The sequence below is a fragment of the Microtus pennsylvanicus genome, chromosome 21 (genome assembly GCF_037038515.1).
Source record: "Microtus pennsylvanicus isolate mMicPen1 chromosome 21, mMicPen1.hap1, whole genome shotgun sequence".
Classification (NCBI taxonomy): domain Eukaryota; kingdom Metazoa; phylum Chordata; class Mammalia; order Rodentia; family Cricetidae; genus Microtus; species Microtus pennsylvanicus.
In genome coordinates this window covers 23,208,030-23,233,430 of record NC_134599.1, presented here as the reverse complement: position 1 = coordinate 23,233,430, position 25,401 = coordinate 23,208,030, and the positions used below count along the sequence as shown (strand labels likewise).

Here is a 25,401-nt window from a genome sequence, read left to right as displayed (position 1 = left end):
TGGAAGTTTCTGTCCAACCCAGTCCCATAGCCATTCAGTCCCAAAGAAATACACAGAGGCTTATATTAATTATAACTAGCTCTTACAACTTAAATTAACCAATAATTTTTGGCTATGTTTAGCCACATGGCTTGGTACCTTTTCTCGGTAAGGCATTCTCATCTTGCTTCCTCTGTCTCTCTGCCTTTCCTCTTCTAAGGATTCTCTTCACCTGGTTGCCCCATCTATACTTCCTCACCGGCTACTGGCCGATCAGCATTTATTAAACCAAAATGAATGACAAATCTTTACAGTGCACAAGAGCATCATCCCACAGCATGGCTTCCATGAACATCCATGCACACACACATGAACACACCACACATATATATGAGCACAATTTTTTAACAACTCAAAAAAAAGGGTAAAAAGAGGTGGCCTTTGGCAACAAGCTTGAGTTAAAGAGTCATGCAAGTGTCCAGGTGCAACAGTACACATGTGATGTGCAGGGACTCACACAACGGTTTCCTCTGATTCCAGTTGTCTCCCTGAAGCAGATGCTCACATGAGCCACACCCAAGAGGTGATAAGACAGAGGCTCCACGCCTGGCTGGACCCTCCCAGCCTCACGACCTGCGTGGTGCTTTTCCCAGCCACACACTCAGAGCCAGCTCCTCACTAATTGCCTCTTACATTTATGTGTGTGACAACACCAGGCCCTGGCTGGGTTGTTCTAAGAGTGGTTGCCAACACAAACACTCCAAGTCCAAGATAAAACAGAGTAATTTAAAACAGGCCTAGTTATCTGATTAGCTGGTCACCTCCTATTTGTATTACCCAGCTGTGGAGCATTTTCAGTTACTTTGCCTTAAAAACCTAATCTCTAATTTTTAAGAGAGTAACAGTAACCATGAAGGCAGGCAGGTGTGGGGAAAGGACAAGCTTTAGCAGAAATGGCGCTTAGGAGACAAAAATCTGCCATTTACCGACGCTAACCAGTATGACAAACTGACAAAACCAATTCATGGTTTGTAGTTTCTTACAAGTAGCATGTAATAATTACAGACCAAGCAAGTAAGGAATAATCCACGAGAAGCACTTAGGAACTGCATTATCTAACATCACTGTGTGAAAACTGGAATTCCTAAAGGTTCCCATTTCTATTTCAAAGCTAAAGCAGAAGTAGGGGTGGGTACTCTATTGAGAACAAATGGTCAGTCATCCATAAAGAGGGTTCAACCGTAATATTTGCTTCCTAGTACATTTTCAACTATTTGTTGCGTGGGGCCTATGGTGTCTGGGAACACAGCTCTAAATGACACAGACAGAGTGGATAGCGCAGAGGAAATGAGCCAGCGAATGGGATAGTAGAGTAGTCTTGGGAACTGAAACGTTGAGAGAAGGGCTATGTAGATCTGGAGAGGAAGCAGAGGCCAGACGCTCTGTAAACACCAAAGGAGAACCAGAGAACAAGCGAGAGGTAGCTACGGACGAGGGACAAGAGCTCCAGACACAAGAGCATCAACACTGAACCTGAACTAAGAACATGCCACCAGGCCAGGTGAGTACAGGAGCACCATCTTCCTGGAGCCCTGGGAGTAACACAGACAAGGGAATACGAGGGATGAGGCCACGAGGAAGAGCCAGAGCACGATGCACCTGCAACCGTTCACTCTCCATCCTGGGAGTCACTGGTGGGCAGGACTGCCATGGTCAGTCACTGCTCTGGCAAAGGACTTAAAAGGAACCTCACAATCCCATAAAGGAACTCTTATCTTGGAACCCCACCCCCGGAAAAACTAAACTGACTACTGAAAAGACTCCGCTGCTTTCAAAGTAACAAGATCACTTGTATCCTAAAATGGTAAGAATCCACGGTTACAGTCATTTGAAAATGCAGCACAATCAAATGACCTCAGGCAAACCTGGCCTCCTATAAGGAAATGAGGACCAATCCTTATTTCTCCCCACACTCTCACCTCCTAGCCTCACCTCCAGGCGATGTCAGCTCAGTCACTGTTGCTTATTTAGAGACCAAATTAGGTTTGCTCAACAAAATGAGATTGTGCCATCAACTGGAGGAAACTCCAGTTGACAGATGAGTCAAATATCTGAAAAACTAATGCTAACAGATGAGAACCAGTTCTGATCCCAGGCTCAACCAAAATTAATCTTAGATGTTTTGCCAACAGCCATTAAATAGCAGGACTGTCTGTTAGCAGTATTCTAAATTAGAAGGGCAAGGAGTAAACATGGGTGTCACAAGAATAATTAGACTAGGATATTTCTCTAAATTAGCCTTTTAAAAACTAATTATTCCATCAAGCAGAAAATACAAGGATGAAAATTTCAAATATTTAGTGAAATCAAAATGTAGTGAAAACCACCAGCACATGGTCAAGACAGAAGCTCAACTCTTCCAGAAAGAAAGCCCTTGCTTCCAACTTGAAGCAAGATTTTTTTTAGGGTCTATGGCTAAAATTATCTGAAAACGTAACAGAAAAGCAGGGATGGGGGAGCTGATGAGATGGCTCAGCAGTTAAGGGCACCTGCTGCTCTTGCAGAGGACATGGGTTTGGTGCCCAACACTTACAGAGAGGCTCACAACAACCAGTAACTCCAGTTCCCGGGGATCAAATACTCTTTTCTGGTTCCATAAGCACCGGTTATGTATGCGTGCACACACACACACACACACAAGCAAAACATGAATTCACATAAACATAAACAAATCTTAAAAAAAACGAACAAGGCTTCTATGAGACAAAGTTTTAAAACCAATTTTTAAATCTCAAGATAGGGTAAGTGCTGGTAAGATGGTTCAGAGGTTAACAGCACTTGTTGCTTCTTAAGAGGACTAGGTTTAATTCCCAGAGACCACACAGTAGCCCAAAGGCATCCATAATTCTAGTTCCAGGGGATCAAACCCTCTTCTGACCTCTGTAAGCACCTGGCACACATGTGCTGTTCATTCATAGACACAAACAAAACATTCTTACACATAAAGTAAAAAATAAATCTAAAAACGAATTTTAAAAAAAAAATCAAGATGACATTTTTAGGTAGTAAGTTACAAAAATGTATAACAAAATAAATAACTACATTTCTAAAGATTAAAATATATACATTTCCAAGAATATTTAGAAGCAGAGGCATTTATCATTAAGCTAATTCTTACAAGATCATACACAAATCTTGGAAGCAGTAATATTACAATTATTAGGGGAAGCATCAAGGCCTTTCCTAATGAGAATGGATGCACTGTATGCTTTTCTACCAATCAGGGCATCTCAGCTTCCCATACGTTCTAAAAATAATTAAGTTAATATTTTATTTCAAGCACGCTTTGGGTATTTGTGATTCACCAACTTGCTTAATTTTCTAAAAAAAAAAAAAAAACTCAAAACAAATTTCTAAAATACTATATCATCCAGAGAGATGGCCTAGTGGTAAAGAGCACTGGCTGTTCCTCCAGAGAACCTGGGTGTGATTCCCAGCACGCACATGGTGGTCTATGACTGTCTCTAACCCCCGGGAATCGGAAGCACCCTTCTGGCCCCTACAGACTCTGGGTATGTACATGGTATACACATATACGTATACATAAAATAATAATAAAAAGAATTCTTAAAAAACTACCATTTCAAAGGTAATAATATTACCTATAGCCATTATTTATTTATTAACCAATGTAAAAAAATTACACAGTAAGATGATGAGATTGGAGCTCCATGAGATTGGGAACTAGGATATTCAATCTCCCATTCATCCCTTCTTTTGGGGAGAGGTAGGTGGGTTTCCAGACAGGGTTTCTCTGTGTAGCTTTGGAGACTTCCTGGAACTCGCTCTACAGACCATTCTGGCCTCGAATTCACAGAGCTCCTCCCCTTGCCTTTGCTGGGATTAAAGGCATCCACCACCACCGCCATGTGATGACTCATTCCTTCTTTAAACAAAGATTTGAGACAATAAATGCTAAAAAATATTGACAAATTCTTAATGAAAGAGGAGAGTGCTTTGATCGTGACCTAATGCTTTGAATAATTCACACTAGCCTCTGGCTGCTCTGATTTTTCCCCTAATCTATTCAGTAAAGTTTAACAATTCTTTCTGCCTTCAGAACATTGTTGGGCATTTCTATGGCAATCTCTGTTTATATAGTTTAGTACAAAACAAAGTTTTATCAACTTTTGATTTGATTTGTTTTGTTTGAAACAAAACATGGGATCCTCCTAGGCCCTCTGCATGCGGGCCTGGTCTGTTTGTGGGACCAGGATCTATTCCTGGTAACTGAGCTGACTTTTTTGGAGGCCATCCCATATAGTGGGATGCCATGCTCAGCCTCAATACAGGGGGTAGGGGTTTGGTTCTGCCTCAATTCAATATGCCAGGCTTTATTGACTCCCCATGGGAGGCCTTACCCTTTCTGAGGAGTGGATGGGGGGAGGGAGTATGTGATGGGGGAGCAGGGGGAGAGGAAAGAGGGGGAACTGTAGTTGGTATGTAAAATGAATAAAAACTTAAAAAAAAATTAACAGGCTCTTAGTACGTAGCCCAGGCTGGCCTCGAACTCAGGGATCCACCTATGTCTGCTTCCTGAGTGCTGGGATTAAAGATGTGATCCAACACACCTAGCCTTCATCTATTTTGAGGATCTTCCCCTTTAAGTTCTCACAAAGCATTTGGTTATTACTTTAAAGAAATGTTAAAATCTCTGAGTTTGAGGCCAGCCTGGTCTACAAAGCAAATTCTAGGACAGCCAGGACTACACAGAGAAACCCTGCTTTAAAAAAAAAAAAAAAAAAAAAAAAAAACAAGGAAGGAAGGAAGGCCAGTGAAATTCTGATAACTTCACCAATGAATGGCAAATGTATATTTCACAAATTCCAAATTTATTTCTCTACTTTGGTTTTGTTGTTGTTGTTTGGTTTTTGTTTTAATTTAACAGCTTTTTATTTCGATGCTAAACGATACTGAGATGATCTTTTCATTTTAAATGGCAATTAAACCCAACAAACGACATGCTAATACCACTGAAATAGTGACATGGAGAACATTATAGCCAGCCTGCACAGACACAAGTATGGGTCACCTCACAGGTTAGTCAATGGACTGACTGAAATCAGAAGACCTCTCTGACTGCAGATAATGCTGTCACTTTAAAGATACCAAATGAAACAGGCACACGCTTGGAACCACATCAAACACTCACAAAGCACAGCTAGGTAAGTACCACTCCGGACGTACACATTACCATGTGAAAACCTAGAAGCCAAGCAGATGTGTGCTTTAGACTGGGAAACAGACACGGTAGATACAGCAAGCTGCTCAACATCACAAGGCTGGCATGACAGCAAGTGCACGCCTGAATTCAGGCAGCTGTCCCAAGAAGATGCCCTTAACCATCAGGCCATGCTGCCTCCTGAGCAGGTGATGAGAGGCGGACTTTGTAGCCCGAGCTGAGTCCTAAGGAGAGGGAATCTTCTGTGGTGTGGAGTCGGAGAGAATGAGAGGATAGCAGTGGCATTCTTTTCCAGGATCAAGATATTATGTAATCTTGACAGAACCTTGAGTCCTGCTGGAAAAGAATGCTTTGCTGGGAAAGGGTGCTAAGAAGGGCCATTTGCAGCCAGCTGCTTCACAGGCACCATGGGACACAACGCAGCGATGCCAGCTTCCCGCCATACGATTGCCTTTCCACAAGGGTGGCTGTCTTGCACATATGAAGACCCTTTGAGACACCTGAGTACAGACATGGTGACGTGATCTGACACAAATATCATGGTCAAGAGTCAGCACCCTCCTTCACAAAGGGTTTAGCCAGTGAGTGATACCTTTGAGGTAGACAATAGGAGTTTTCCTTTAACCTCTAGGGGGGAAAATGTTGCTTTATGAGCTCAAGAGGACAGTCTGGAGTCAAACGAGAATAATCACGATACACCTGAGGTGATGCTGGCACCATGTTGAGAACTACCTCCTAAACGAGCTAACTACTTGGATACCCCAGAAGCCACCACCACCACCATCACACACAGTCAACGTGGTTGCTGGCTGACTCCCTGCCAAACCTGCTGTTCTGAGTTCTAACTCACAAAGTATAATTTTGTTTCCCTTTTATAGACACTGGCCAGAATCCCAACCCCATTCCTCACTCTGCAGGCAATCTGACTCTCCCTGACCCCACCCCCACTCGAGGTCCATCTGTAGCTGGTAGCAGCCCCACCATACATGATTTCCCGACCTCTAACTTAAAAAGTTTAACATTTTCTCTTTTCCATCTTCCTCCACACCTGCTAAGATCTCCAATTCTCCTCCTCTGATTTCTATTCTCAAGCTCCAATAGAAGTGTCCTTGAGTATTCCTGAGTCCATTTCAATGCTTTGTTGACATTTAATTATTGCACATGTATGCATGAGGGAGTATGCACAAGGGAGTCAATGGATAACTTCGGTAGCTCGCTCCCCCAGTCTTATGTGGGTTCAGGGGAACTCAGGTTGCCAGGCTCGCAAGGGCAATTGTTTTTACCTGTAGAGACAGTAAGCCAGCTCCAAATTCTTTTATCTGAAAGACTAAAAACCTATGAAAGGGACCTTGAGTCTCCTGGTGACACTGCCGGTTTCTCCCTCACTGAACAACTCAGAGAGCTTCACTGTCGTTGACCAATTCATGTCGGTGTCACAGTTCTTTAATACTCACAGTGGGAAGCTATGTAAGAAAATCGTGTACTTGAACCACTGCTCCTCGCCTTCGTAACAACAGAAAGGGTAACAGTGAGAGTAAAATCACCCCGAGGACTGGAGTCGTTATGGGCTCTACTTAGTCACATAAAGTGCAATTAGAATCAACAAGCCAGGGTTGCAGAGTTGACTCAGCAGTTAAGAACACTTGCTGCTCTTGCACAGGACCTCAGCTCAGTTCCCAGCACCCACATGTACGGGCTCATGACCACCTGTAACTCCAGGTCCAGAGGATCTGACACCCTCTTCTGGCCTCTGTGGGCACCAAGCACATACATGGTGCACATACATATACAGGCAAAACACTCACACACATAAAATAAAAATAAGTTGTTTTAATCAACATATGATTTCAGTGTATCCAGTTTTATGGCTACTCACAATGTAGAGACAGAAATCTTAACATATGGTTCACGTATGAGGAGAGGAAACAAGGGGTTTATAACAGATGCAAACAGTACTTTTTCTCTGTTGACCCAATTTAAGAGTGGAGTTAAATTTGCATCACACACTTCATACAGTGATCCCATAGACCTTTTCAAACAGACTCAGCCTCCTAGATGACTCCGTCATGTCCACAGCCTCTAATCATCAGGCATGCCAAAGACAGTTAAAATTAATCCCTGGTAGTTTACTTCAAAGCTGTCCTATAGAAGAATCGATAGAAAAATTGATCAAAACATGCAGTACCTTCAAGCTTTTATTATTCTTTCTTAAATGCCAATGTTATATCAACTGCAGGCTGCTTTTCTCTTTACAGACACGAAATAAGCTGCCCAACATAAGTCAGAGCAAATGCTGCAAAGTCCTAAGTGAAAGGAGGAACTGGAGTAAACACTATCAGAAGCGGGCTTTCTAAGGCGCGATGGAGACGTGTGGAAGGAAGAAGGGGCTCACCACACACTGACATGCCTGTCACGTACCTTCCCATGCTGCCCAGTCCTTTCATAACAGATGACCACGTCTTCCCACATCTCCAGCTTCTCAAATATCTGAAGGGCTGAAGTGGTACATCCCAACTCAAAGAGCAAACCTGCAAGCTGGCGCTAGAAAGACAAATGAGAGTCATCAACACTCCTCGACAGGAAGCAAATCCATCTTGCCCAGTAACTCCAACCTGCCTTTTAAAGGGCTGCTTATTGTAATACAAACATCATTTACAAAACTCCACATCTACTACCCAGGAATCAGTGAGAACCACACTTACTTCAGTAAGCTTTTTTACAGGCAATGAAGTACTAAAAACAAAATAGAAACTGATCAAAATACTCAATGCATCAGATTTTTAAGATCTCAGAACTAAAAAAAAAAGTCAATTATTTCCTTCTCATCTAAAGATTCCTTCCACAAGAAGCTCTGATTTGCAAAAGTCACATCCCACAGACCAGTGTTTAAAGCACCATGAAAGCCTGCGTGCTTCCTCTTTCCACATGAGGGCATCTCAGGCTCTGTCTCAAGCAGTCCTATTTGTTTTAGACAGAGACTAGTAATCTGAGTCACTTAATTCCACAGGCCCTAGAAGATCAAGATGAGCAAGCAAAGTAGGTGCGGGCCAGTAAACAATACACTCAACAATAAGTAGAATATGTTTTAAGTTGCCCATCCTACAGGAATGGAAAAAATATTATAAGAAAATAATGAAACTGGTGTTTTTGAATAGATCTGGTTTCAGGTCAGTGGTCTCTGAATTGTTTTCTCTTGGAATACATCTTTACTGCTCTTTGAAATTCAGCTCCCATTTAAGAATCACAGGACAAAGGCTGCATGCTAGCTCAGTCTGGGACTTTAGGAGCTCCCCCAGTCACCCTTGCACCCTGGAAAGAGAACAGTTGGGGATATCGCAAAACATAAAGTGTCAAATAAATGCTTTCCTTTTATTTGCTTTTGTAAACACTGTTAAAAGGTTCAAAGGTTTATTGTTTCGTAGAAAAGCCTTAAAGATATTTGAATATAAAATGCTGAGCTTGAAAGATGGCTCAGCAGTTAACAGGCACTTCTTGATCTTCCAAGACCCAGACAGTTCAGTTCCCTGCCTCATGTCAATTGGCTCACAAGCACCTACAACCCCAGCTCTGGACACTCTCTTTTACCTTCCATGATCATCTACACGCGTGCACACGCACGCGCGCGCGCGTGCACACACACACACACACACACAAACACACACACACACACATATACTCACTCATAATAAAAATAAATCTTTAAAAGGTTACTATAAAATGTCCTTTTGAAAGTGAAAGCAGGCAGACAACTCTCCCGAGAAGCCCAAGCACATTCCTAACCAGCTCTCTATCTCCCGCTCTCCACACCCCTGCTTAATTCTGTATCAAAACCTTTTCTTAAGAAACTTAAATTCATGAAAAGAAAAACAAAAGCATTTATGATTCTTCTATCTTAAATCCTAAGATCCTACCTACTACTAATTTAAAACCATTTCAAAATGTTTTTAAATCCATTACCATTTTAATCAAAACAGCAATTTAAAACAACTGGAACTCCCCAAGTGCTTTTACTGATTTCACTAAAATAGTTAAAAATGAAGACAAACAGAAGTACCTGAATAGCCCAGTGAGGGGGTACCTGACAGCAATAGAAAATCTTCAGACGTTCCAGTACAGATGTAGTTTTGTCTTCAAATTGGTCTGCAAGAGCCTAAGAACACATACCATAATCACAGTCTATATGTATAATAATTTTAATGTAAACAAAGTTCCTATTATAAAAATCATTAAAATACACATATAAATAAAGAACTCCAGTCATTTGGTCAAGGCAAAAGGCTGTATGAAGGTTTTTTTTGAGTTTAAGTATTTTAAAAACTTGAAATTTAATCAGTATTTCTACAAACATTCATATTTAAATATTACCAGGAAATTTTTAAATTAAAATTTCCTATAATAAATCTTTCAACGATCCAGTCTTCTCACTAAAAATTTTCATTTTTTTCTAAGAAAAAGTGTTCTTTATTGTACTTATCTCCAACGTGATGCTGTTTTGACAATGAGAAGCAACCATGTGAAATGAGAAAAGGCAGCTCTATCCGATTACAAACAGGTACTCTCATCCCTCAGCAAAGGAGGTGTAAGGGTGGGCATCCACTCACAGAAGACCATCTGTGCAGTGCAGGGGGCACTGCAAGCCACATAACTGAATTCCTGTGATGGCCTGAAATTCCCAATCTGGTAATGAAAAACAGCTCCCAGAGACACAGCAAGAAGCAAATGAGATGACCAGGATGGCTCTCTGAAAATACGAACCTGAGCCAACTGCAGAGTCAAAAGTTGGCACTATATAGTCATCAAGTGACTAGTCATCAAAGAAAGCTCACATACAAAATGTCAACTTGAATTCAGACATAGCCTAGAATCCCAGACAAACACATGGACAGCCCCATTACCACGGCCATCTGCCTGCCTCTGATTTGTCAGTAGGTTTGGACTAACTACAGACTTTTCCTGGGAGAGGCTTCAAGACAGGGTTTCTCTGTGTAGCCCTTGCTGTCCTGGAACTCAGTTTGTAGACCAGGCTGGTCTCAAACTCAAGAGATCCATTTGCCTCTGCCTCCTGAGTGATGGGATTAGAGGTGTGCCCCACCATGCCAGGCTTGGCATCAGAATTTCAGTTGTGAATTATTGTGACCTTTTTTCACATAATGATCGAGTTATTATTAACATGTCCTTCTTAATTTTCTGATTCTAACATAGGAAGCTGTGGTGTGGGATAAGGTCTTTCCTGTACTTGAGGATGCTGGCAAAGCAGCATGTAACAACACTCTCTGACACGTGAAGATATGGAAGGCTGTTACTAGTATCTGCTTTCAAGTTGTTTCATTTTTTTACAAAATTAAAAATAAATTTAAGAATCAAGAATAAACTTCCTCAGAAGAAAGGTAAGGACAGGAATCTAACCTGATAAAATCCTGCCATGATTTGATTTCGAGCCCCAAAGGCTCGAAAATACACTTAGTCCCCAGCTATGAAGTGCAATTTTGGAAGAACGCTAGCACGCAGCAGCAGGTGGCCAGGAGTGACTTTTGGAAGGTTATACCTGCCTTTAAGTCTGATCTAGATTTCTCTAGAATTCTCTGCATCCTGGGTGGCCACGAGAAACAGTCGTGCTGCCTGACACTACCACCAACACAGACTGAGTTGTTCTCACCATGCTTTCCCTGCCATGATCAACTAAAATCTCCCCAAGTGGGAGACAAAATAAAGCTGCTTAGTCGGGTATTTTATTACAGAGAGGAGAACAGTAAGTACCACAGAGCTAAACACGGGCCAGTTCCTAATTGGCACAACAGCCTGAAGCTGTGGTTCTTTCTCTGCCATGTGTGAGGGAGGAGAACCACTTGGTTCAGTATGTCACAGAATGAGTTCACATGTCAGAACAAACTCCTTGGACAGCCCAAGATTCTATTCAATCAAAGTTCAGTCCGAACAAATTGAGACATAACCACACTCCTCAACCATCTTGACAAAGCTCCCTGGCCTAGCTTCACAGAAACTTAATAGCAAAAAGGTTGCATGCCTCTAGCCAGGGCTATTTCACTGAGGGAGGAAGGGCAAAGAACGAACAGCAACTTCTGGCTGAAGACATATGGTCACAATACATAAATAAAGATCACAGAATTCCTTCATGAAAAGAAAGGCATTTTTTTTAAACCAACATACCACATTTTCAAAAAGAAAAAAAATAGCTTTTACTTAATAATCTAAAATTTAAAAGTAATATCATAAAATTTACCAAACCCTAGTTACATGTGAAATTTTATTTTCAACAAAATCCATGTTGTTTGATGATATGACTAAAGAACATTAAGTACTCAGTAAGTTGTTCTTGACTTAATAATAATTGTTTGTACATTTCAGATGCTTCTGGGCGACATAGGTATCTGTGTCTGATGGACTTGGGTGCTCTCTGAAACCGCCAAGTCCACCAGATGGGATAACGGAGCCAACATGCATGAACTATCTAGAGCAGGGGCTCTCAACCTTCCTAATGCTGTGACCCTTTAATACAATTCCTCATGCTGTGATGTCCCCAACCATAAAATTATTTCGTTGCTACTCCATCTCTGTAGTTCTGCTACTGCTATGAATCATAATGTAAATAATTGATATGCAAAATTATCTGATATGCGGAATATCTGAGATACAACCTATGGGGTCACGACCCACCCACAGGTTGAGAACCACTTAAGTGAGCACCCTACAAAAGCTGAATTGGTTCCACATGGGTAGAGATTAATTGAACAGCTATCTTCTACTCTCCTACAAGTATACTTCTTGCTGACTTAAGCATGACAATCACCTAAGTAAGGTTTAGCTACCAGTAAAACTAAGAACATTAAACTCATACACAAAAACGGGCGGTGGTACACTGCTATTCTCTCCACTGAGTTCAAAGTATTCTCTTTTTATTTGCTAATTTACAAACACATCCTAACAAAAGCCTCTCATGGTTTGATGCGAAACATCTTCCACAGACTCATGGATCTGAACACTTGGTCTCCAGCTGGAAGTATTACATAGGAAGGTGTGGACTCTCTGAGCCAAGGCACCTCGCTGGCAGCAGTGGGTGACTAGATTTTTTCAGAGCAAGCTCATTTCTAGCAAGTTCTGAAAAAATGCTAGCATAGTCAAACAGACTGGAGTTCTCACAGGCACAGGAAATAGGGAAAGCAGGGCTGACATTTACAATGACCTGAGTTCTCTTCCAGGTCTACCCACAAGGAAGCGATCCTTTAACCAGAGGCATTCATCCCTGAAAGGATTTTTAAAATAATTCTTGCACTTCCAGCAAATTTATAAGGATGGCTTTCTCAAGAAAGCTTTGGTGGGTTTGTTGTTGTTTTAAAATAATCTTAATTTGTGTAGCTTTATTTTATTTATGTGGTGCTGTGGGAGCTCCTTTGGCCAATAGCCATTAAGAGACCATCCCAAGTGGTTTTGCATTTCATGGATTTATGTGCACCACTTGTGTGCCCAGTGCCTGCAGAGTTCAGAGGGCATCAGATCCCTTGGAATTAGGGTTACAGATGGTTACATGAACCACCATGTGGGGGCAAGAAATCAAACCCAGGTCCTCTGTAAGCGCAACTGGTGCTCTTAACCACTGAGCCATACCTTCAGTCCCCAAGAACTTCTTTTTATTTCAGACATTTAAGGTAAGTTAGTTAATTGTTAGCAAAGCCAGGTGTCCAAAGGTGGGGTCTCCCCCTCAGTCAGTGGTAACCCTGGCAGATCTCCCAAATCAGCTTTCCAAATGCTGGGAATACAGATACATACCACTAGAACTGGCTTGTTTTCAAGTTTTAAAACTTCGTTTTAAGGTCATTTTTCCTAAACTGACTCTAAAAGCTAAGTATTTGTGCATATGGAGCTCCCAAGCCCCCACAATAACAATGCCCACATCTCCAGAAGCTGCAGCTTCATGAGTCAGAGGGTATCTCTATGGAATGGGTATAGGAGGGTGAAACCTCCAAATGTAAAGATGTGTCTCCTCCTTTTGGTGCCTTTTTTCAGGAAAGAATTTCCCAGAAAACCCTCCAGAAGATCAAGACTGAAGTTACAGTTACCCAGAGGATGATTTAGTATGCAGGACAATTCTGCACAAGGTCTGGTATGATTCAGACACAGTGTGCTTACATCTGAGAGTACAGCCATACATCTTCAAAGGAGCGGCTGGTCCCAAAGGGCCTTCCCTTTCACCGACAGCAATCCATTCTCACTAGAAGTATATCAAAGTGTCTGGGGCTGCTGAGCCCAACAGAGACGAGCTGACAATCTGAAAGGGCTGACTCATCACCTGCCAGGTCACCTTTGATCGTCTTTGCTGTGCAATCTTTGTACATGTCTGTGTGTGCAGGACAGGACTTATTAAAAAATTAAAATATGCACTTAAACAAACATATCAACAATTTGGTAAAAGAGCTTTCTTTCTGACAGGAGCCTGAAGTGAACAGTGGTTTACAAATCGATCAGTCAAACAGACTGCCACCTCAGACTCTCAAGAATAAAATCCCCCATGCTAAGAAGAAATAGAATTAAAATTTATTAAGCTTCAATAAACTTAAGCCTATGCTGAACCAGAATTACATAATAATTAGCAAATGGCACCTGTGAGAAATAAAATCCAGGTCAAAGTCCCAGGACTGGAGCAGAGGAGCCGCGCTGGCAGCTTCTACATCTTATCTCATCCCCACAACGACAATGACCAGACTGTGAAATGAAAAGCAGCTTCTTGCTGAAGAAACACTGAGACTAGTATTTGACCATTCTTTACGGCACTCAAACCCCCAACACAGGAATCAGGACCTGCCATAGGCAGTAACATGCTCAGCTGCTGAGGTTAAAGGGAGTTGGGAGCTCAGCTGCTGCAGTTAATGGGATCCTGAGAGCGAGGGCTTCTCTTCAGCTTCCACAGTGAAGACAAACCAACAGAGGCAGCCTTGAGGAAGCCGGGTGACCACGCTGACCTCCCTTCCCTAGTCATGTCTTGGGTCAGTACTCCTAAAACTTTCTGGCTTCGGGTCCCTTTAAACCTTCAGAAGGTCTGAGGGACTGCAAAGGAACTGTGCTTCCATGGGCTAGGATCGCTCAACAGTTACCACATGAAGCTGTGTGGAATACGATTGAGGACTCATAGCTGAGTACTCCTAATTATGGCCATCCAAAACTTGACAAAGATGTCAAAAACAAAAACTGGAGAAAAGGCAGAATCTTCAATATATGGTGCAAGAACTGAACATCCACATGCAGAAGAGTGAAATTAGCCTACATCTGTACAAAACACTCAAAACAGATGAAAGACCTAATTGTGACATGCTGCGGCTGCCAGAAGAAAACCCTATAGGACAAGCCAAAACCTACAGAATAGAGGCCTAGAAAAGGGATTTCTGAATAGGACCCATTTGACCAGGAATTGAGGCCAACAATTGGCAAATGGGACCTCATTAAACTAAAATTCTTCTGCACAGATAAAGAAACAAGCAAGAATAGAGGAAGCCCACAGAGAAGAAGACTATCTCTGCCAGCTATCATCTGACAGAGGACTAAAATCCAGAATATATAAAGAACTTTAAAAAATGGGGAGACTTAATTGGGGGAGGGGGAGGGAAATGGGAGGTGGTGGCGGGGAAGAGACAGAAATCTTTAATAAATAAATAAATTAAAAAAAATAAAACAACCTATTCAAAAAATGGACTTGGGATATGAATAGTTTTCAAAATAAAAAACAAAAATAGTCAAGAAATATCTCAAAAAGATTTTATTCTGTTAAGGCTGAGAAAGCTGAATGACAATAGAAAAAGCTATACTTTTTTTTTTTAAAGGGACAGTATGACTACCATCTCAGTCACTGTTCTACTGTGACCAAGGCAACTGTTGTAAATGAAAGCATGTAACTGGGTCTTGCCTACACTTTCAGAGGTTTAGTCCCTGTGGTCACGGCAGGAAGCATGACAGCATTCAAGCAGATACTGGAACAACAGCTGAGAACCACAGCCTGTTCTGTGTGCTGAGAGACTCTGGGCTTGACAGGGCTTTAAAACCTTGAAGTCCACCCCCCCAGCAACTAACTCCAATAAGGTCACACCTCCTAATCCTTCTAATCCTTTCAAACAGAGCACTGCAGTGACTAAGCATTCAAATACCTGACCCTGTGGAGGCCGCTCTCATTCAAACCATCAGAGCTTTGATATACTCAGCTAGAAACCTAAGCTTTACAGTGAACAGGGCTTCCACAAGCACTGACTTTATCCTCACCTACACTCTTTTATAATTTCATTTTACATTCAACCATGCCCCTCCTCCCGCCCTCCTCACCTCCCCCTCAGCGCACCCCTATCCACTCCTCTCAAAGGGTAAAGCCTTCCATGGGGAATCAACAAAGTCTGGCGCATTAAGTTGAGGCAGAACCAAGCCCTGCATCAAGGCTGAGCACGGCCTCCCACCACAGGCAATGGGCTCCAAAAAGTCAGCTCACGCATAGGGAATAGATCCTGGCCCACTGCCAGGAGCCCCTCAGATAGACCAAGCTACACAACTGTCTCCCACATGCAGAGGGCCTGGTTCAGTTCCATACAGGCTCCGCAGCTGTCAGTCTAGAGTTTGTGACTTCCCAAGAGCTTGGTTCAGTTGTCTCTGTAGATTTCCCCAGCATGATCTGACCTCACTCTTAACCTGCATAGGCAACAACACTCAGCCTAGAAGATTTCATGGACTAGATTGTTTTTAACGGCTTCTCCTGAGTTTGTAATTTCCTCTCTCTTGTGGCTTTTAGAATCTCTGGTTATCTACCTTCGTGTATAATGCAACATTTTCTTCTTAACTTTGGTATCTATCATTTAAAAATTCACCATTACACAGGGCCTGTCATTGGGACCCTCAATGTGACCGCCTATCACTAAGTTACAGCCCACGCGGACAGTCAGCACACCTGCAGTCCCTCAACAAGCATGATTGAGCTTTCCCTTGGAGCCCCTTCTGGTCCCCCTGCCATCCCCCCAACTTTAACAGTTCATCATTTAGCACTGCACAGTGTTGGAAGGAAACCAATCTTTACAGAAATTAAAAATTTTAATTTAAAAAAACCCTTTGTTTTATATATCCAGTTGTTATTTTAAGTCATTCCCTTACTCTTGAGAGATGTGGTCATTTTAACAAACACTGAAGCACCACACTATGAATCAGAGGAACTGGCAAAAGTTCAGGGTGTGAGCTAAGGGGCTCAACAAAGACAGAAAATTAGACAAACATGGATTCATCCTGTCACATGATCTAATTTCCAAAATTCAGGAAATAGGGAATAAAAAGAAAGACACACACACACACACACACACACACACACACACACACCAGCAAAGTACTGCTCTGCAGAGGCAGCACTAACAGCTCCACAGTGCTGTCCCTCAAGTAGAAATATACAGCTTCCTTACTAATGTGGCGCAGGATGAGAAGATGAGGCGACCCCTGCGCGGCCTAAGGAGAAACAGAGTAGCATCTCTCTGCTTCTACATCTGTGCTCCCCAGGCAAAGCACAAGGCACGTTCTCACCATCTGACACCAAAAACAAGATTCAAAATCCAAGCTGGGCCTGACATCCCATGCCAGTCCCAGAGTTTGGAAGGTGCATAGTGAGTTTGAGGCCAGCATGGATATAAAATGAGATGCAGGGTTACACAGGTTAAACGCTGAGGTCACAGCTACAAAGTAAAGTGACAAAGCTGAACTTTGCAGTCAAATCAAATTCTAGAGCCTGTAATCTAAGTAACGACAAAACGTCCCTGCAGGTGCCTCATGCATACACTGCAGCAGCAGAGGGAGAGAGTGCCGCCACGGTACCTGTGTCTGCCTCATTGCCCGTTCCACTCGCCGTGTGCTTCCTCTCTCCAGCTTTGTCCGGAGGATCAAGGCTGATGTCTGAATGGCCCAGAACTTTGGCTGTGACAGTAAACACTGGTGGGAGAAAAGAGAGGGCAAAGAAAGAAGGGGTGAGCCAGAGGTGCAACTCCTAGACGTGCCCGCCCGCACCCAAAAAACCACAGTCCAGCCAAAAGCACAACCAAAGCAAACAAAAAGGTGGGAGCTGGGTAGGGAGGCTCTCATCTTCTCAAAACTCACTTTACAGAGCACTGTGTAAACATAGGAGAATATAGCTGTAAAGCGTCCTCAATATTAGATGCCCTAACTTCCGACAATATGCTTTCTTAAAGGAGGCATCCTGAGGAAATTCACCTACAATGAAACTCAAAGTTAGTCCTCAAACAGAGCGCAGGCAGAAACTTTACTAGAACCAGGGAACCAAAGGGAAGTTTGAGGGAAAGAGTATACGGTGGTACATGGGGACTGCTTGGCATAACGGGCACGCTTTAATGCAGATTTGGCCCTGGGTGGCCATCCCAACAACCTTCATTAAGGCTCATTATGAAGAAAGGGCTTGTTTATCTGTCTGAAAGGATGCCATCCTTCCTCAGTGCGCACTGGCTGTTTCTAAACAAGCATTTGCTTGTCTCTGGAAGCCAGGTGCGGAAAGCACCCTAGTCAGGACCCAATTAGTCACCCCAGCCTGACTGCTCATTAGAAGCACTGGGAAGTGCTTAACTTTAACTGAGAAAAGGAGGGTCTGGGCATCTGGTTTTTTTTTTTTTTTTTGAAGTGCTCCATAGGTAATGCTTAAGTACAGTCAGCTTTAAGAACTATTAGGTAAAAATCACACACGTTTGTCTCTGGTCAAATTTATCCATTAATGCACAATGTTCATTACAGGTTAGCATGAAAATCGTCAATGAAATATTAGTGACCAGAGCCCTGGAACTCCTCACTGCCCCTGCCCAGCTCACTCGCTCACTCGCTCCCACCACCTGCCTGCCCCTACGGGCACCTGCCTTCTCCACTCACCATTCATCCTACCCATGAGTGGCTTTGCCTTTTATTTCCTTTCATTAAAAAAATAATAATAACTTTTTCGGTTAGCATACAAATACTAGGTTTCACCAGGTGCTTCCACACACACGTGCTGCTGCCCCGCAGCTCTCCCTATGGCCCCAACCTTCTCCAGTTCCTTCCCCAGGATACTCCCCTCTCCCCATCTTACCAAGTGTATCTCATTGCTCTCCTCTTCCCCTTCCTAAGGGTCTCTCCTCCCTTCTCAGGATCCCCTTCTTAGTTTCAAGACACCTCAACTGTTAACCCTTAATCTAGATCAATCTTGCTACAATTAGGAAAATTAAGATACCAGCAAAAGTTGATAGCAGTATTTTGTCCCAAAACAACACCCGTCATTTCAAAATACTTTCCAAATGAAATTATGCATGTTCAAGTGAATAATTTAAGATAATAACCATTCAGAAACTGATGATAGTACCAAGTCAAAACTAAAACTAAACAACAGAATAACATTTAAAAAAAAAACCCTCTCAAAAACCTCTCATGGAAGAACCTGAGAGACTGTGAACAGAGAAACAGAAACGCACGAAGAGAAGCAAAGCAAAGGGATGAGATCGTCCTGAAGTTGTTCATTAATGCACCTGAGCCCTCGCTCTGGGCAGGAACTGTTCACACAGGCTCAGGGGCAGCAGCAAGCAATGCAGATGAGTCTTGGCACCCAGAAATCTTATGTGTGTCCTAATTCAATGTCTTATTAAATAATTTTTCTTCTAAACTAACTTTTGTAACTAAATGTTTTATTTATTGCCGAAATACAGTTTCTAAGAGAAGTGTATACTACCTTCTTTCATTATTAACAGTCCCACAGAGAGGAAACATTTACCAACAGGAACAGGAGTATTTGTCACTATGACACCAGGGATGACAGAACAGAAGACATTTAAAAATTAATTCCCAGGACACAACAGTGCTGAGAATTGAACTCTGTGCCTTATGCATGCTAGGCAAGCATTCTTACCACTGAGCCTCATCCCAATCAGAAAAGGAATTCTTTAAAATGCACAACATTTTAAAGTGCAGTGTACCTGCAAACCTGGCCCTACCACCGCACTCAGGGGCACTGCGAACTCACTGTCCTGTCCACCCACCACTGGGGTTACGATCTGTAAACGCACAGTAACAAGAACAGAGCACACACAGTAGGAAAGTCTTCCAAACCAGCCAGGGCTGGACTAGAATAGCAGCTCCACTCTACCAGCTATTTGGTTCTGGGAAGTCCTTTCCTCCTCACTTCTTCAGAAACCTATGAGAGCAGCTCCCGGGGTGCTTCTAGGCCTCCAGGGCCTCTCTTCCTATGCTTAGCCGAAGTGCAGAAAGTCACCCACCAGGGCAGAGGCCAGGCATCTCAGTTCCCAGCTACTCCATCAGTTTGCCAACAAGAACAGTGTACGCACAACACAGAGGCTTAGGGGTGCACCAACTCTTAATGTTTTACACTCCGAAGGCTTGAGGACAGGAGAAGCCTTTAGACTTTTATGTGGTGTCAGGAAAATATTCCCACTAAACACTGAAAGCAAAATGCCATGTGACAAATAGATGTTCTGCAGGCTTTGTAAAAGAGATGTCAATGAAGAGGGTAATTCTCCTCCAAAGAGGAAAATGCACACTGTAGTCAGTGTGCCACGAGGAAGCACTGCCCTGAGGTAAGAATCACTCCTAAACCGGGCATGGTGGTGCACACCTTTAATCCCAGAACACGGGAGGCAGAGGCAGGCAGATCTCTGAGTTCGAGGCCAGCCTGCTCTACAAAGCCAATTCCAGGACAGCTAGGACTGTTATACAGAGAAACCCTGTTTCAAACAACCAAATAATAGTAATAATAAATCCTAATGTGCAGCATTAGGTAAAGAAAAAGAAAACCAAACAGGAGCTCCACACACGCGCTACTGACTTGTGCAGAGAATTAAATTTTTATTTCTATAATCAAGCCAAACCGTGTGAACAACCCACTGCCCAAATCTACACATTCATAGGGGAAAAGTGATTCTATCTTCACTAGGTCACATAGGCCATGGCTCATAATTCCACTCCATTTAGAACCTGTGCAGTGATGACCCCACTACCTACATGACCAACTCTGCCTCAGCTTAACAGCTACCTTGCTCCGGATTGCCTTATCTAAGTGACTCCATCTTCACACAGGGATTCTCCAATACTGCATCCAGTTTGGTACAGAGCAGAACTCTTTAACTCACTGCAGGTACACAAGGAAGAAAAGGAGCCAATTGGGCATATTGCTTGCCTTTGGCAGAGAGGTATACACAAGTATAATTGAACAATGGTGGCGTTTATAAAAAACTAAAGCCTACTCAACAGGTAGGAATTCAAGTCTGTACTGTAAACCTAGCCAACTACATGTGCCTAGAGAGGTCACAGACCCTAGAGAACCCACTACTGCCATTTTTCCTAAACCAATAGAATTTCTGACTGTAATCTAAAAACTTATCCTTTTACCCACAGATTTAATTCTCACCTTCACCAAAAAAGCTTCATTTTTGCAGCAGATGAGGCTACTACAAAGATCCACTACTGGTCAAATGCAAATAATAAATGACCATGCAGAAACCAACCCCAACTGGGACATTTACATTACCCCTACACCTAAGGCTCGGGGATTATTGTAGAAAAGGGAGTGGAAGAAATCGAACAACCAGAAAACCAGGACACTAGCTTCATATGAAACAATGTGTAGTTGGAATTTTTTTTGGCTCACCAATCAGCTCCCTAATAAAGACACAGAGACGTATTATTAATTATGAATGCTTGGCCTTATGGGCCTAAATTTGTCCCAGCTCTTTTAACTGAACTTAACCTGTTTCTACTCATCTACATTTTGCCTCAGAGCTTTTGACCTTTCTTTCATTCTGGGTGCCCTACTTTGCTGCTTCCTCTGTGGCTGGCTCGCTGGCCTGTGGCATCTCCCAGTCATCTCCTCTTCTTTCTTCCCCCAGCCTAAATTCCTTCTCCTACTTACTCTCCCTGCCCGGAAGTTCTGCCTATACCTCTGCCCTTGCTATTGGCCATTCAGCTTTTTATGAGATCAATCAGGTGCCTTAGGCAGGGAAGGTAAAAAGCAACACATCTTTTCATAGTTAAACAAATGTAACACATCTATGCATAGTTAAATATTCTGCAACAATAGTGTCTTCTAAATATGTCAGGATGCTATACCCATGAAATCTCAATGAAACAGTTACATAAACAGGGCGACCTTACCAGCTGACATGTCAACATAGACAGGAGAAGTTTCCCAAGACCCTACCTCTAGATGAAGAGTCATAGGCAATCACTGGCTCCTCTGAGAAAGAGAATCAGGTTTCTCCAGGAATGAACTCCCTGGTAGGTTATCCAATCCCAAGTAGTCCCTAAACACATGCACATAGGAGCAATACTAAATAGATTCTGTAGGTGGTACATGATGTATATGTTCATGTATATATAAGTAACAATAATAATTAATAAAGACGTCATGAATTTGAGAGAGTGGGGTGCAGAGGAAGGGCTGGAATGGAGAGTGAAGAGATGATATACAGTTCTTACATACGGAATTCTCAGAAAGTTACTAACAGAAAAAAAAACAAACAAAAAAACCCCACCAAATTATGGGGGTATGTGTTAGTGGTGGAAAATTTGTATAGCAAACCTAGTGCCCCAAATTCAATCCCCAGAAGTGTGTGTGGGGGGGGGGGTAAATTTAAACTTAAAACTCACAAATATTTTTATAACATTCCCTACATAGCACTAGGAATATTCCCGAGCAGGACACAGTACTATAAATGACAAGTAGCTACTATGAAAGATGTTTATTACTATAAATCAGATCATCTGTAGCTTAAGCACACACTGTGGTGTATCCCAGAAATTTAAACTCTTTTTTTCTTTAAGACAGTTGTACTCCAAATACCACATAAAACCTTACAAGCTGTTGGAAAACAAATCTATTCTGAGCTGGCACAAAACAGGAAAACATACTCAAACTGACCTGGGTACCAGTCCAAACTCTGCCATTAGCTCCCTTGAGAAAGATGTCTGCCACTCTTAGACCTGATTTTTCTCATAAGTGATGATAGGAGCTGAGCTGAGAATGCTTTCAGCTCTGAAAACTGTTTCCATAGAATTCCATCTGTCCTGTGGCAAATGACAACACAGAAAGGTTCCAAATCATTTAAGATGCTCTGCAAAGGGACTGGTTGGTAGCGTGCTGGCCTAGCATCCCTGTTGCAGGAGTTCTTGAGCTCCAACACAACGTAAACAGGAGCGACTGCACACGTGGACTGCAAACTTCCGTAATTCTAGCACTCGGGAAGCAGAAGGGTCGGCAGCTCAAGGCCATTTCCAGCTGTAAATCGATTTCAAAACCAGCCTGAGTTACAAGAGACTCTGTCTCAAAAATAAATTCTTTCTAAACTAGCCTAAGTCCCTCTACTTGCCCAGCCATTGCTTATGCATTCATTAAAAAGTGGAATCAGGTGGTGGCACACACCCTTAATCCCAGCACTCAGGAGGCAGAGGCAGGCGGATCTCTGTGAGTTCAAGACCAGCCTGGTCTACAAGAGCTAGTTCCAGGACAGGCTCCAAAACCACAGAGAAACCCTGTCTCGAAGAAAAAAAAAAAAGTGGAATCAAAGACTAAGATGTTATGTTCATAAGGAGAAAAAAATGGATGAAATTTAGCTGACTTTATACTTATGCCACTTCCAAAATCCCAAAACATGATGAGCCCATGTTTTCCTTTGTTGAATTTTATTTTTGCATCCTGAAGCAAGTTGAATTCAATTATTTTAGATTTCGTATTTACTGAGTATCTCACAGAGCTCTTTACTGTGCATTAGAAGTGGCAGAAGTAATTGAGAAAAGCTACTTGTTCAGGTGCCCAAAACGGTAAAGATACAGATCTGACAATTCTGAACTGGGTGGACGTGGACCTCACTGGCTTGTGATGAGTGAGCCTTGGGTTCAATCCCTACTAACAAAACAAACGCTCGTTAGTAATAGAGTCCAGTTTATCATTTCTATGCTTAGGACTTTATTAAACCTGCTCAACTCTCCTAAGGTCTCCTGCACTTTACCTCTCTGGCTTTACAGCTTGGCCTTCTATTTTTACATAGTAGATCTGTCTGAATTGACTTTTTTAAATGTGGGATGGCCTGAGGTTAGACACCTGTTCCATATGGCCATATACATTATCTAAGATTGTAAAGTCAACTGTGCCGCAGTGCCCCCTCTAACATCCGATGGCTATCCTCTGGACCACCTGCCCCATTGGCTGCTCCGGAGAGCCTCTGTCTTTACTCAAGTGTTTCCTAGGCTTTAAAGTGTATAAAAACAACCAGAGGGCATGCTGACATGCAGACTCCGTGGCCTCAGCCCCAGAGTTCTCCACCAGTCTGGTTTGGGGTGGAGCCAGGAAGACACAGCTGGTGATTAGGCTGCCACTCAGGCACCACGTTTTAATAAGTAAGCAATGCCTCAGTCAGGACAGCGACACACAGTGTGGCCTGCCAGCTCTTCCTGACTGCCTAAGAAATTCTTCACTCTTTGCCTTTCTGTATAAATTAAAAATCAGCTTTTGAAAAAGTCACCTTTAGTGCTACCACACACATAAGAAAAAGAAAACCTCAGCAAAAATATCAGCAAAATCAAAATGCTGGGACTTTGTCAGGGACTGCACTGACTAACATAGGGTAATCTGGAAAGGCTGAAAATGTTAGAGGCTGAGCCACCCAGGAACAAATGTGTGCCTCCTTTCATTTAACTTCTCAGTAATGTTCTGCAGATTCTAGTACTTGAGAGCCTCCCGGTCTCGAATGGTAAGTACATTTCTAGGAATGGGATGGGTTTCGACACTACTACAAATAGCATCTTTTCTTCTCTCCTTTTACATTTTTTAAATTATGATAAAAACACACAGGACACAAAAGCCAGCTTTTAAACACACAGTTCACCTTAACATTCACTTTGTTGTGCAACCAGTCTCCAGGATCTTTTCTCATCTGCCACCCTAGTCTGTATCATTAAACAAGAGCTCCCCATGTCTTCCCTCTTCTAAGGCTGAGAAACAACATTCTACTCCTTGTGCCTATGAACCTGACCACTCTTGGTACCTAAGGCAAGCAGAATCAAACAACTGCAAATTATACCCTGGAAAAAAACAGGAGTGTAAAAATAAATCTAACTAGAAGCTGGAGAGATGGCTCAGCGGTTAATAGCACTGACTGCTCTTCTAGAAGACCCGGGTTCAATTCACAACACCCACATGGCAGCTCACAACTGTCTGTAACTCTAAGACCTGACACCCTCACACATACATGCATGCAGGCAAAATACCAACGCAAACAATATAAAAATAAATATGGTATTTTTAAAAATAAATACCTTATTTTAAAAAATAAATAAATCTTACTCTAGCAATTTGATGGTACACCATCTCATTAAATTACTAGCATTGACTAAAAATCCAATGCAGTTTGAAACAAATTAAGAAGTTTTGTATCCAACAAGCCTCACTGTTAGATACAAACGAATCTCAGTCTGTTTACAACCCCAAACATGTATGTGAGTTGGGATTTCTACCACTTTTGCTTCTAAAAAGAGAACAGAAACCATTTAAGACACATACACTCTCTCATTCTCAACTTACACTGACCAAAATATTCAAAAAGACATTTACTAGACAAGTAGCCTTTAGCATGTATATTATTTTTTCTAAGTTATTAATATTTTTATTTTTGTGAACATTGAAATAAATGCTAGTCATCTTTTATTTGTGCTTACAATGTAGGTTTTTGTTTGTTTGGTTGGTTGTCTTTTGTGGGGTATGGTAGGGACCAAATCCTGGGTCTCAAACAAGTTAGACAAGTTCTCCAACAATGAGCCCTATCTACTTACAGTCACGGTTTATAATGAAAGAACAAATTCACTTCAGCAATCTTTGATAAAAAGTGTAAAAAGATATTCTGAGACCAGAAGGGAGGCACTCACTACAAATGACAGAGAGGATTTTCAGCCACCTCAGAGTGCGTATTCCCTTTGAGGCATGCACCTGAGTCAGTGTGCAGACGCCACTCCATCTGAGCAAACTGGCAACAGCTTCAATTAGAGACGTCAGTGAGAGACTGGAGAGACGGCTGCACCAGGAGAGGGCTGCACCAGGAGAGAGGGATGCACCAGGAGAGAGGGTTGCACCAGGAGAGGGATGCACCAGGAGAGGGCTGCACCAGGAGAGAGGGCTGCAC

General features: G+C 42.4%; 1 protein-coding gene across 3 annotated transcripts in view; it reads right to left on the bottom strand.

The window, feature by feature from the left end:
* Nucleotides 1-25,401, bottom strand: part of Ttc27 (tetratricopeptide repeat domain 27) — a 152,482-nt gene that overhangs the window by 80,818 nt on the left and 46,263 nt on the right. For all 3 annotated transcript variants that reach the window (XM_075955329.1, XM_075955328.1, XM_075955330.1), the window contains 3 exons: nt 17,063-17,176; nt 9,276-9,371; nt 7,640-7,762 (listed from right to left, as the gene is read on the bottom strand). In XM_075955329.1, coding sequence (XP_075811444.1) covers nt 7,640-7,762; nt 9,276-9,371; nt 17,063-17,176 — 333 coding nt within the window. The remainder of the gene's footprint in view (nt 1-7,639; nt 7,763-9,275; nt 9,372-17,062; nt 17,177-25,401) is intronic.